Source organism: Rhyacophila brunnea, unplaced genomic scaffold (genome assembly GCF_057557595.1).
Source record: "Rhyacophila brunnea isolate RB1 unplaced genomic scaffold, BYU_Rbru_1.0 scaffold_16, whole genome shotgun sequence".
NCBI classification, from domain to species: domain Eukaryota; kingdom Metazoa; phylum Arthropoda; class Insecta; order Trichoptera; family Rhyacophilidae; genus Rhyacophila; species Rhyacophila brunnea.
In genome coordinates this window covers 32,246,928-32,261,429 of record NW_028232816.1, presented here as the reverse complement: position 1 = coordinate 32,261,429, position 14,502 = coordinate 32,246,928, and the positions used below count along the sequence as shown (strand labels likewise).

General features: G+C 33.9%; 1 protein-coding gene across 2 annotated transcripts in view; it reads right to left on the bottom strand.

Annotated features, from left to right (window-relative positions):
• The window catches only part of LOC147074653 (membralin), a 462,448-nt gene that overhangs the window by 282,146 nt on the left and 165,800 nt on the right, over positions 1–14,502 (bottom strand). For both annotated transcript variants that reach the window (XM_085943738.1, XM_085943739.1), the window contains exon 8: positions 13,007–13,090. In XM_085943738.1, the coding sequence (XP_085799864.1) occupies positions 13,007–13,090 (84 nt within the window). The remainder of the gene's footprint in view (positions 1–13,006; positions 13,091–14,502) is intronic.

Below are 14,502 nucleotides of genomic sequence, written 5' to 3'. Positions count from 1 at the left end.
AATACTCGGTAAGTGTCTACCACTAACATGGAAAAACGTACCTTTCAATACTTTACAATATTTTCCTTAAATATTCTATTTCTGATTCACAGTTTCTTATAAATTCTTTTCTTGTGGATATGAAGTAAATAAAAAACAAACAAATATAGAATACTGAATTGTCATTTTAAATAGTAACGCACGTCTATATTAATAATTTAGTTGCTAGGACCACCCGCTTAACAACCAACTTTTACGGATTTTTATGAAATAACTTTTCATGCAAAACAGAATTAACTGAAATGAATTCAATTCTACTTAAAGATGGCTAAAAGTATTAAAAAATGCATTGCCATCGTGTTCTGATATATTCTAAAAGTTTCAAATGTCTAGCTAGTCGGGAAGTTAGTTAAAAAATTTAAGATTTGTACCGGACAAATACGAATACAACCTAAGAAAAACGTTGTGAAAATAAAGACGTCTTCGCCTAAGTAATAACAACCAATGTCACGAGAATCCGATATGACACACGAAGTGGTGAAATCCTCGATAATGTAAAAGTGTCATTTTGTGGGCGCAAATCGCAATAGGATGCAGTACGGTAAGCTAGGTTCTCTTGCGTCCGCCCGGAACGTGACGAATTAGAAACTATTGTCCTAATCCAGTTATCGCCGAAAATGTCATGTTTCTATGCCTGCGCTTTAAAAGGGGAGGGAAACGGGATATTGTGGGTGGTTAAAATTCTGAAATGGGGATGGTCAGCCGGACGGATCACGTTACTGTAAGCGTCACCACATTGACTAGCCGTGTTTGAAAATCGGTTTCAAATTAAATTATTTTTGTCTCTCGATGCTGGCAGTTAATTTTGGTTTTCAGATTCAATACTCACTTCGGCGGTGTTAACTTTTAATTCTTGATGGAGAGACATTGGATATGGACAGATATCCAGATTGATGTATTTCAAAAATTAGGTCCACGTAGAATTCAATAACGGTAATTATTGCAAAATTGGTCAGGGACAGCGAACCTTGTTCTAAAAACGTGTCAAATTTTATAGCGAAATTCTTGAACATGAAATCCCAAATACTTTATTATATCTCAATTATAATCTCTAATATCAATTATTAGGATATATTTTCTAAATTTAGACACTTAATACTCATAATGAACAGATAACAGATTTATTTGTTCCCAGTTTATAATTGAAAATGCAGTATATTAGAGATAACTATCAATTTATGTAATGGTATTCACTGTGAATTCTATGGATATACAATATAATGTAACTCAATATGAAGTACTTATTACACATAATTAAATAATTTAATAACATTCTTAAAATCCTCATGTATATTCAGTACTAAATAAAAAAATAATAATTCATTAAATGCGTGACACTGGGTTATGGTGCTTGACGGGTATTGGCGGAAAACTCGATATGATTTCAATCCGAGGGATATGTAATTGATAATAGGAACTTCATTTACGGTCGGGTCCGACCAAACGATTAATTTATTTTGATATTAATTAACACCAAAGCACATATATGGTAATTATAAACATTTCTGGAATTGATTTATAACTTACTGGCGGGGCTCGAGATCACAACACGCTATCTCGGCCCTGATAAAACAAGCCTGGTAGAGATACATTTTGACTAGAATCTTGGTTGTATTAACAATGGCGAATAACAACTGAACTCTCAGACGTAAGAATTCAAAAAGCCTATTCGCTTTCGCCGTAAAGCAGCGTGTCTTGTTAAAACAGTAGGAATTATAAACGAAAATCAAACTGGCTCTGATTTGGTCAATCGTGATTATCGCTATCTCAATCGTTGTATTATTACGATGGTAACAGCACATATACCCTACAAAGTCTACATATTGTTTGACTATGCTTCCAAATATCCCAAATTCTCAATGTTTGACCTTTACAACGCATGTTGACACACCCTTAAGGCAAAACGTCGTAATAGTGTGTACACCAATTCATTATCCATTACGTGTGATTTTCTACTCAATAAAAGTATAACTTGATAAGATAGTATATAATAAGTAATAACACGTGTACATCTAAGTATTTACAATTGGTATTTCTAAGTATTATATTGTAATATTTTTTAAGTGCCCACTTCATATTTATAAAATAAAGACTGTGCATGTGTATCACTGAGAGATGTGTACTTGTCTACCGCACGGAAAACTTTTTGTAGGAAGTAGGTATCAGTAGCGAAGGGTAGAGGTAGACTGTTAAGATCCGCCATAAATAGTGCAAATTAAACTTTGTTAGTCATCCGTATTTGTTTTAATTGAACTAAGACTACAATTTACAGGTAGAATTAGTTAGTTTTTAAAAATCAATTAAACCCTGCCTAAACCAAACCATAATAATTTTGGTGTATTTCGGGCGAAACGACAAAATTGTGCACACTTTTTCATTCATACTTATTTGTTTTCGTTGGATTACGTATACATATTACATATATATTGTTGTTTCATTTTTTTTAATTCATTAAGCCCTGCCTAAACCAAAGTATAACAGATAAAAATTATTATTCTATCTATAAAATATTCAAAGTTATGTATGATTTGATAGCATAATTTTAGATATTTTATAGATAGACGAGTATTTTTTGACTATTATCTATTAATTATGCATTGGTTTTCGTTTAATTGAATTTTAAAAACTAACCAACACCATCTCTAAATTGTAGTCTAACAATGAGAACAAATACGTATGACTGACAAAGTTTATTGTAAACTATTTATGGCAGTTCTTAAACGCCTACCTCCACCCTTCGTCACGGTGGGTATAGATATTTCAAAGCAATAGTGAATGAGAACTTCTTTGAAAATCGAATTACTACTTTAAATTGTACCTACACGAGGTATCATGCTCTCATTCACTGTATCAACCAATATACACTCTAAAATTGTCTCGTTCCCACCGCCCGGCATTATTATTATCCGCAGAGGAAACTCAGCGGAAGTATAACATAAGTAAATAATGGCAAAGAGGAAAGAAAGACGTCTCTGACCCCTCCCGCGGAGCCTAATTGAAGATGATGATAGCTCAGCTTGGCTTTTGCTCAGATTCATTTTGATTAACTCTACTTATTTCTGCCGAAAGGGTGCACGCGGCCAAGCCTTTTCATTTCGCAATGATGTACCATTAGTAATTATTTTTATTATTTTGTAAGCCTCGTCGGCTAGGGGACGGGGGAAATCCCAGCTTTTTGTTATGGGTGGTTGAAATCTAAAAATGTTTTTTGAATGGCAGCGAAATGAAATATTAAATCATTGTTATTATCATTTTTTTGAGCTTTCAAAATCTTCAAAGTCCCACCACTCTGGCTGATTATATATCTAGTAAGAGGTTGGTACGAATGAATGTAAAACAAATCGTTTTTCCAAACCTCAACAAAATAAAATAAAAATCTAAAAAAATAAGTATTTTTTTATTAATAAAATAAATAGTTTGAAAACTTATTTCAAAATCGATTGTCTCAGCTGCAACCGAACTGACCACTTTTACCCCGAAACCATAAAATTATGAATATAATAGAACAGAATATGTCTAAAACAAAATAAAGACTTTATCTTTGTTATTTATGGCGATGACCGACATAACAGTAATGAAAACGCTCCCAATTCATTTAATATCATGTGATATGATAATATATTATTATTATTTCCATTTAACACTACATCAGGCCATGCGACGCAATGACAGTAATGTAGAGAAACAATAACAAACAACGAAATCAGGTACATGTATTGTAGATCAGAAGACAGTACTCTAATCACTGGACTACGATGGCCGGTATCTATAAAAAATATTAATCTTGTCTAAACATTATGAATACTCTACATTAAGTGACTTGTGGTGACTTTTACTAGAAGGGACGCCCTTGAAAAAAATACTTAGGGTTTTGTAACTAATTGAATGTTGTGTGCGGTTGATGAATAATTAATATGGATTGTAGTACTACACCGAGGTAGCTGTGATATATTCATAAAATATTAATAATTTAGAACGCTCAGAAGTTAAGTTAAATAAAATGTATCATACCATAATAGACAATTTCTTGAGATGCTCCGCATTTACGCCATCCATGGAGCACATCCCACTGCTCTATATATACTTTTTTTTAACACAATATGTTGTGTTTTAGGATTCAAATTAATCGATCTGTTGGATAAGAAAATACTTAACATTATAAATCGGGACAAACCCGGTCTAGCTACATTTCCGAAAAAAATATGAGTATACGCGTGGGAAGTAGAAAATTTAATTTTGTTTTTCATTTTAATAATCTTCCAAATTCGTTAGCTATCAATTATTGCAAATAGGTATACTATTTCTGGACTTTCGAAAAAGACAAAATAGTGGGACATAATTATGTAGTATGGTTTGCCTTTGATGTTGATGCATATAATGCATGACGTACTAAATGTACTGTTTCGTTTTATTGTTGAAATTTTCATAAGAGTTGAGTCCTTGAGAGTTCTTTTAAATTAGATAATTACTAGGACAGTATAAATACTGCTAATAATACATATTAAATTCAACGCAAAATAATATTAATTTATAATTATCGAAGTATTTATCCATCAAATTCGTATAAAAATGTGTTTAAATGGATGTAACTAAAATAAAATTAAACTGTTCAGACTGTGATTTCGAAATATTTGCTTTATGATCAGCATTTTGTATATATTCATGATATCTAAGCACAAAATATTATATTGCATTACATCACCAAGTCCGATCCTAAGAAGACCGTTATGGGCCTCCATAGAGTGGATGTAGTATTAACAGATTATTGTTTTTACGATTAATGAGTATTAGCCACTTGCTAACATAAATTGTGAAAAACTAGATGTGAATTTGTTAGACCCATGACCGTTTAGACCGATACGCTACCGCTCGGCCATGGTGTTAATATGGTTTATTTAATAAAATGTCTGTTTTTTTTTCGATATAACTCATAGATACAATATAATAATATAAATGTAAAAGCTTATGCCTTACACGAAAGTGAGCTTTTTCCCAACACCTTTCAAGGGAGCTGAGTATCTGGATTTGACTGTGAAAGTATGGCAACCATAGTTAAAAGCTAACACATCATTGTCACGATGATGGAGTCAAATGGGATCCTGGTCGACACAAGAGCCAATTTTAAAACATCATACTGCGAACGTGACGATTTCTTCATCCTGCTCGCCAGTTTTGTGTCAGCCTATTGTTTTATGGGTATTTTTCTTTTACCTGTTTCTTCGTGCTCCTCTTTTCTAGAAGTACTCTTATAAAAAGAAAGGTATCGATACCAAAAAACGGTCAGATGATATCAATATTTTAACAGCCCTAGACACGGGGTTAGATTGTATGTGGAATGATGTAGTTAGATGGTGGTTTATATTATATAGGGTCAAAATGTGAAACCGCCGAAACTGAAGCTACCCACTGCTAATTTATATCCAAATATTGGATCACGCCGCCACATAAGGCAACGTGACATCATATTGAAAAAGAAGACGCTACATTCGTAATACATACTAAACAAGTACAAAAAAATTAAATGAGACATGTAATCATATTCAAAACGCGAAGAGAGAAGTAATAATATACAAACCGCCCTAGCCGCGGTAGAAAACCGCCGCCTACAAGACACCCTCCCACCCAAAGCTCAGTCGGGTATGAAATGACTCGGCGGGTAATTCTGCGAAGGGCGGGGGTAGTAGTACCGAGTGCCATCCGCCCAAATTGGGTTACGGCGGGCCCCGGATCGTTGCCCTGCAATAGTCCTGCGATACCGCCAAAAATGGTTGATTATCAATCGTATTTTTTCAATTAAAACGATTAGTATTATCAGCGTAGTGGTTTCAGGTGCAAATCTTACGTATGTTCAATGTTTTTTTCATCCAGACCCCAGAACCAACCAATGAACTAGTCAAATTTTTAACAACGTAAAAAAAACTCGTAACAACCGTCACTCTGTGGTGCTTCTCATATGCTTCGCAAGGGACGGAAATATTATTTATTAGGTGTTTCATTTTCGCTTGTAGAATCAAAATTAAAATCATGAGATATTTGAGATTACATAATATAATACAAAAGAAATAAGAAAACAACAATGTCATAAAAATAAAAACTAGAAAATTGTACGTAGAGAATATATAATACATAGTGTGATTAAATACTAAGAATGCAACTAATCAGTAGGTAGTCAAATATATTTGAATATTAAGGTAAATTCTCTGCCTAGCGGAAAATAAGAAGCTAGCAATTTGAGACTATGTATTGATAATTTATTTTTGAAAGTGATTTAATTAATCAATGCATATCTAAAACCATTAGAAATAAAAAATATGTTTTGTGGCCTTCATCGGATTCCTGTGACCCAGATCTCAATTATAATATTATTTATTAATATTCATTTTCACGTAGAATCTTTTAGTATCCAATTATCGTAAACTCAACGAAATAACTGACCTTAATAATTATAATATTATTTCATAATAATATTCATTGTAACGATAGTCAGCGAAATGTCCAATTAGCACACACTCAATAAAATAGCTGATCCTCAATTTATTACATAGTCCTTCCAACATATTATTCAATATGTGTCTATCAATAAATGGCGAATCATAATTGATTGGCCATGTCACTCGATTATAACTTCCCGGACTGTTAGTCTCTCAGTCAATATATCGCTCCGCACAGCATCTCATTCTGTCGAGACTCGGACCTCGGAACAGTATCATAAGTATTGTAACATAACTCTTGTACCGACTGTTTACTGCTGCAATAAAAACTCGCTTCTCCATCCATCGGAGCAACCACCAAATCTCGGCTTCTCATCTCTCGTCCTGACGACTCTCCATCTACAACTCCTGGCCACCCTACTACAGCGGTCTCATCCCTCTAAAACGAGACCGTCAAAGTTTTATTAAAAAAAAAAAAAAAACTTTATAAAATGTGAAAATACAATAGAAGGGTAAACTCCTAATATGATAGAAGATTTTTTTAATACTATTCAACGAATAATTAATAAGATTTGAGAATGCAAAATAATTTGGAAACACCTCAAAGACATATATCTATTAAACATACATAATTTTGAAAAACACTTTCTGAGAAATAATATATTATAACCAATAGAAAAAATCTTTTTTTGAAAAAAGTAAGCCACCCCGGCAGGGAATCGAACCCTGCATCTCCCGGGTTTACGCCCCCATCCGCGCATTACCTCTATGCTACGCAGTGACATACTAATTGCGACAAATTTTAACTATTGGCCACTTTTAATACCCGCTCATCAGCGCTCTTCCAAATCAAGCTACTTTGGCAATCGATTATTGTTTATTAAATCAAAATAGATACCTACTACTTCAATTTTATATATATATATATTAGAAAAACAGTATGACGCCGGCCATAGCCCGAATCTGCATCCATCGGATTCCTGCCAATGCGCTTTACCAATTTAGCCACCTGCATCCTACCTCAGTATGACTAAATCTTATAATATTTGCATGCAAATATAAATGCGGTGCAAATACAAACGTTTTATAATTACTACAATTATTGTTAACCCGTACATAAATTAAAATCAAAATTCTCCGCAGTTAAATAATTAGGTACTCAATTTTAAAAAAATGACGGCGTAGAAAGGGTTTTATCAGTAGCTACAGCTGTTCTATACGCACATACTGTGACAATATGTTTAAAAAAATTTAAGTGAATAATTTTCTTCTTACTGAAGATGTAGCAATTCATTCGCGATGAGCCGAGCAGGAGCCGGAAGACGCATCAGGCAAGAACTCCAGCAACCGCCTCACATACTTTTATGTTTACAAATAACCCGCTAACTGTGGGCCCAGTTTACGAGTGAGTTAGAGAAATTTTTCGCTCGCTGCCTTTTTTAAGGCAAGAATGAGGGACCGTTTATTTCGGCTTAACCAGATAAATCCCGGGTGTGTGAGATGGAAAAACACCACAATAAGAATTTTAATAAATAAAAATATAGTGGCTCTACAATTCGATCTAGATTTTGGACAAATTCAAAAGTCTATTAACATTTTTTACAAGATGTTAACTACTTTCTCAGCCTATTAGTTGTATGCTTTGAATCCAAGCATACCTTGAAAAATATTTTAAAAGGATTTTCAACATACGACTTTACCCGAGTAGAACAGCGATGGCGAATCTTTTAATGCTTATTTGCAAGAATATTCGTAATAATGAGTGGAGTGCCAATGACTAATATTCGGGTTAAATTATAAATGAAGAACCGCATTATGTGCCTATTAGTAGTATTAATTTATTATTATAAATTTACGGAAATATATGATTTTTATTTCCGCCTTGCCGTTTCCATAAACTATGTATATACGAAATATGTTTAAAGGCAATATTTGTTCTTATGCAATAATATGACATAATACTGCTAAAATCTCATTTTAATACGATATTTCGGAATTTACAAGTAGAGGTTATAACCGCCCAAAAATACCATGCTGGTGAGAAAACTGATGACAAGCGATTTACGTCAAATACTTGTTTTAACAACTTAGAACACTTCAGTGAAAATTTATTTAAATGCGACTGTCATGCATTTACAATTTGAAAATATTATGACCAACCAAAAAGCATTTACTGGTGACAAACCATTTAAACCAAATCCTTGTTCATATTATTATTATAACGACGACCGTCCGGCCAACCCAAGCGCAATATTGCAAGTGTGAAGAATAGCCAATATTCTCTTGTTAAAAGTGCAAGTTTATTTTCTAAAATTGAAGGCTTCAAAGTCTTTAGAGTCTATGTACCAAAAATGTGAAACTAAAATATAACAAAAACAAAAAGAATAAAACCATATCTACATACGAGGGGAGTTCCTTAAGTTCACGGAATGGTGGTGAAAGTAGCAAGTATTGGGGTTAAAATTTCCTACAAAAACCGTTTACCGTATTGCATTAAAAGTATAAGAATAATTAACTTACACTACGATAAATATTCATAATATCGTGCCACGACCTTGATGTATCGTATGTATGTATCGATGACCTTGAGCGGAAAAATATAATATACAACTTTTGCTATATTTTTATGACGATGTTATCATCAGTTATCACCAGTAAACACCGAATCTTTTTTAAATTCTTGTATATCGATGAATGAGTTAGTACAGAATCAGTTGTACCGAAACAGCGGTCCAGGATCCAACAAGCTACGCCAAAACTAAGGCATACGTTTATTTCCTCTTAATGCGGCCATTTGCGACGAACCATTGCCACGCAGCGAAGGGGTGGGGGGCTTTAGGAGGAAGCGAGTCAGAAAATCGAGGTCATAAGATCCTGACGGGGGGTGGTAAGAGGGTTGGGAATGGGGATGGTCGAAATAAAAGAGGCGAAAAGGTGTACGCACAACTAACTGCGGCACAGGTGAGCAGCTTTATGGGGGGTTTATTAACCGTGGCGCTGTGTTCTCCGCGAGAGGAGGAATATTTTTAGAATGAGGAAATTGTAGTGTAAACGGTGGTGTGTAATAGAATATATTCATATTTAAACGGTTAACTTCCTCATAAAACGTTCAGCTATGCATATAAGATTTGCACAGACATAGGGTTTATTAACTTAACTAAAATATGTGTGTGGTGTACACTACATTGGTCGGAATCCGATAGATGTACGTGCAAGCCCTGCGTCACTTTTTTCAGGATTTTTCTGAGGTCTTTCCAAAGTATTTATATTCATAAAATATAGGTATCACTTGGTATTCATCACAAGTATTAAAAAAATATTGTTTACGGCACATATTTCGCTCAATACAATTTGGTGAGCTTTATTAAGTATACATACAAAAACAGCCCTTGAGTGTAATAATTATTATTGTCAATATTATGCTGTGGGGGTAGAAAAGGGAATATATTATCACAAATCATATATAAGTATTATTATTTATTAGATGTGATTACGGACATTGGCGGCGTACGGATGTGTTTATGATTGTTTCACTTTTATTACTGTCAATGTACCTGGTGGCCTGTTGTGCTAAAAAATAATATATATAATATGTATTTCACAAGTCATTGAAAAGAAAATGATGGTACAGTGGTACTGACAACCACTGCTGAGGCCTGAGAGTATCCTGGACGGAATACACAACTTATGCTTCGACACCGATCCTCTATGTGCCTGCGCCGTGTTTTACATACAATTATTTGGAGATATGGTTCGTAGCGACCCAGAAAGCTTCGAAAAATGCAATATATAAAAAGGGAATAATTGTTTTGGGTGTAATGTGAGCAGTAAAAGGGGCAGAGTGAATTAATTCACTGCCAGACCGAGAGCATTTACGACAAGGCTTACGGAGGCTAGAGAAAGTTGGAGAAAGCTGATCTAGAGTTCCACAGTACCTATTCATGAGGGTTACGTCCATGAAGAATATTAATTGATATACTATGTATTAATAGATTAAATATTTAATCGGTAAACTGTCATCCTGTCGTCCTTTATTTCAGATTATGTTGCATATAAATACAATACACGTTCCCTCAATAATTTGTAATAATATTAATTCAACGTATTATTTTTTTTCAATCCTTGATCAAATTATGGGCTTCTCTAATCTTTGACTGAGTTAAAAATAGTAATAGTGGTTAGAAAACAGTCCTCATAAAAATTATACAAAATAACAACCAAATTATGGATAATGCGTTGTACGCAGGGAAAAATTATTATGATATAGATCTTGGGGATTAAACTAGTACAATTGACATATTATAATCAAAAATATTTATGAACAGAACCTAAACTAAAATACACCAAGCAATGTGTGACTATAATATATAAAAATCAATTGGCATTACGAATGGAAGGTTAACTCAGCACGTTGGGAGAAAAACAACTGATGTTCTCTATTTATAACATAGTTATCAATTATAGAGGTTGTAATCGAGAAATCTCGTCTCAAGAATCCTCGAGAATTAATCAGAAAAGGCGATAAATGACGATAAACTGATTTAACTGGTGATCGGATTTTTTTTAAATAATGTAATTTCTCAAGACAAATTGGATTTCACGGTAAAAAAAAGGGTCTGTCTTTAATTCTGAACGTAATTTCTGGGCATTTCTGAAGACCTAAAAAACTGTAGAAATTCGACGGTAAAAAAATGGCCGGAAAATTACATAATAGTGTCGAATTCCCGAGAATTTCCTGAATTCTCTAGAAATCATTAAACCAATGTCGAATTCTCGAGAATACCAAATATACTCTTGATTTAGAGAATTCTCGAATCTCGCTAAATAAAAAAAGTAGATAAATCAGAAGCTTTAGTTATCAGGGATACAGGTCAACATTGACATGGAAGTAAAGAAATGTGTTTATATTTCAGTACTATTAAAATAACATAAGAAACTGTGTTCATTTGATACTGCCCATAGTCGAAATTTAACAAACAAAATCGCCCGCCGGCAAGTCTACGATGGGCGGCGAGCGATCCGACGAAAACAGCCCGAGAAAGAAGGACCCGAACGAAAAGCAACAAGCGCCGAGGAGAAACTAGGTCACGGTGGGCGTCTGGGAGTCAGCAACAGGCGACTTGTTGCCGCCCCAGAGGCTCTACTTGTTGCCGCGCGCAACAGCCTCGGCGCCATTTATCTTTTCGGATTTCCGCTTCCGCCGACGCCGGCGCCGGAAGTCGGCGGCAAGTGTTTGGATTTGTGCGGAGGATGTGGGTTGCTCGCACGCGTTCCGGAGCATGGTTTATGAGTGCGATTTTGGATGACAGGTTTGTAATGCATGCGTTTAGGGCGTTTTGATTGATTTTTCAGCACATTGAACGCTTTGTATATATTCTGAATATATTGAACGCATTTCTTGCGGTAACTATTTATATCTTACCGGACGTTTTCATGTTATCAGTCCACCCGTTAGACAACCCCTAAATCATGAACTAACGATATATATATATAATATTATAGGCTTATCGGAATACTTTAAGTCTGATTAATCAATCCAGAGTGACAGGTAACAAATTAGTGAAGTAAATGCTTACCGCGTAACGTCATTCGTTCCGCGGATGAAAAAAGGTTAAGAAACATTGATCCAAGTCACTCAAAGGAGCATATTTCAAAAATACTACTAAAAATCTCCCGTGAGATGCAGGTTTGATTCCTCCTGGGTATTTTTTTCAAAAACGATGTTTCCTATCGGTTATATAATATTTATTCAAAAGTGTTTTCAAATTATGTATGTTCAATAAAAAGAATGTAAAATACATACATACGTATTGTGTATGATTTTTGACTAAGTATATGAATAATACAAATCCCGATACTCACTGAGAAAGAAAATCGTTTTAGTATATACATTTTAGATATAACCTAGGTAAGAGAGTTTTCATTATCGAATAAAATTATCTCAGAATACTATTTTTCGACTCGTAGTCTAAAACTATGGGCGAAAATTGTCTTCATACACATAGAAAACGGCCTCATATAGCCAGACAATACTTTCTCTAGTATGTTTTACTCTATGAGAGACATAGTTTTGAACGTGCTGTCTTCTAATGCCGAAGTTTATTCTGACGTTTTCGCGAATTTACGAAATTTGATTCCGTTTGTTTATTAATTTGTCTCCATGGTAACGGACGTCCAGGTAACTGTCATTTTGGCATTATTAAATTTCACTTATGAAACGCTATCTTACATAATATTACTTTGGATATATACATTTTTGTTTATTTTACATTTTAACGTATCACGGGCAATGCACGGTGATAGCTAAATATCAGATGGATCAAAACCTCTATAGACAAATTACTCAACAAATGTTGACGCTTATTGTAGTTATTAAACCCCGATCGAAATGCAGGTTCATTGGTAGTTCAAAATTTTGATTAATATATAAAATATATATATGGATAATAGAGATATTTTTTTCTGTTTAAAACAATAAATCCATAATCTGGTTTAAAATCCACACACATTTGAGTAAAAGGCTGAAATAAACTTACCAACGAGCGCCAGGATGACGGTCAAGAGAGGTGCTGCAGGGAAGGTGACTGTCACATTGAACTCCAGCATTTGCAGTAGGTCCACTGGAAGAAAAAGATAATACATAATTAGTATAAAATTGAAGATACATTATCGGACAATCACACTGCTCAGATTGCATGAATTTATAAAACAATGTCCATCATAATATAGTTCACCCTCGCGTATGTAGGCATGTGAAATATATAAATATCCAAATAAACTTGGTTAGCAGGCCAATGCCGTTACCCTCCCAAATCGCTCATAATCAATGGCAGGTTAGTTCTATGTCACGGGAAAAAATGCGGCGTCTTATTGCCGATGTGAAGATCTCTTCACATACTGTTGAATGTACGTATTGTTTTAGCTTTGTTTTTTGTACTACCTATATACTTATTAATTAAAATGATTCACCGTACTGTTTTCTCTCATGGGCACTTTTTATAATAAAATCTCTTTAAATTCATTTAAAGCACACTTGAATGCACGGCGACCGCAGCCTTCGTTATCTGCTCCTGAGACATTTCCAGGCGTAAAAAACTGCTGATGCTTCAAATCTAAATGAAGGATCTCGTGATCACTTGTTTAAGACCGAGCATGGTGGTGCTAGGCTGGTTGGTTATGAGGGATTTATGTTTGTGTTAGCGAGCGACATAGATTCATCAAGGAGCCGTGTGGTGCCCATTGTAGTTGTTCGTTATTATTTTTAATTGTATTTTAATGTGTTATTATTTTCAACTACTAAATTCTAATTCCATCAAATACCTTCTGTTGATAGTACCTATTAATATTCAACTTTTTTTTTAATATATAAATAATTTGATTAATAAACACAGAGCTATTTTTATGGTTGTTTTTTGTTACACTAGTACGGCTCGACTACACGATATAATCTAATATATCATGAATTATGATGTTCAGTTAATGTCAGTTTATGTAGTTTATGACAACTATTTTTGTGACGAGTACTTTATTATCGACTGATACCGTTAGTTTTATTTTATGTCAAAAAAATTTCAGTGGCGAAGGGTGGAGGTAGGCTGTTAAAATCAGCCATAAATATTGCACACTAAACTTTGTCAGTCATAATATTTGTTTTCATTGAAATATGACTACAATTATTTACAGATGATGTTTGTCAGTTTTTAAAATTCAATTAAACCCTGTAAAAACCAAGCCATGATAGATAATAGTCAAAAAGTACTCGTCCATCTATAAAATATCTAAAACTATGCAATTAAATCATAGATAACTTTCAATATTTTATAGATATATTAATATTTTTACATTTTATAGGCTGGTTTAGGCAGAGCTTAATGAATGAAAAAAATGAACCAACAATATGTGTAATATTATGTGTTCTTAATCCAACAAAAACAAATAAGAATAGATGAAAAGGCGTGCATAATTTTCCGTATCGTCAAAAATACACCAAAACCTATTATGTTTTTGGTTTAGGCAGCGTTTAATTGATTTT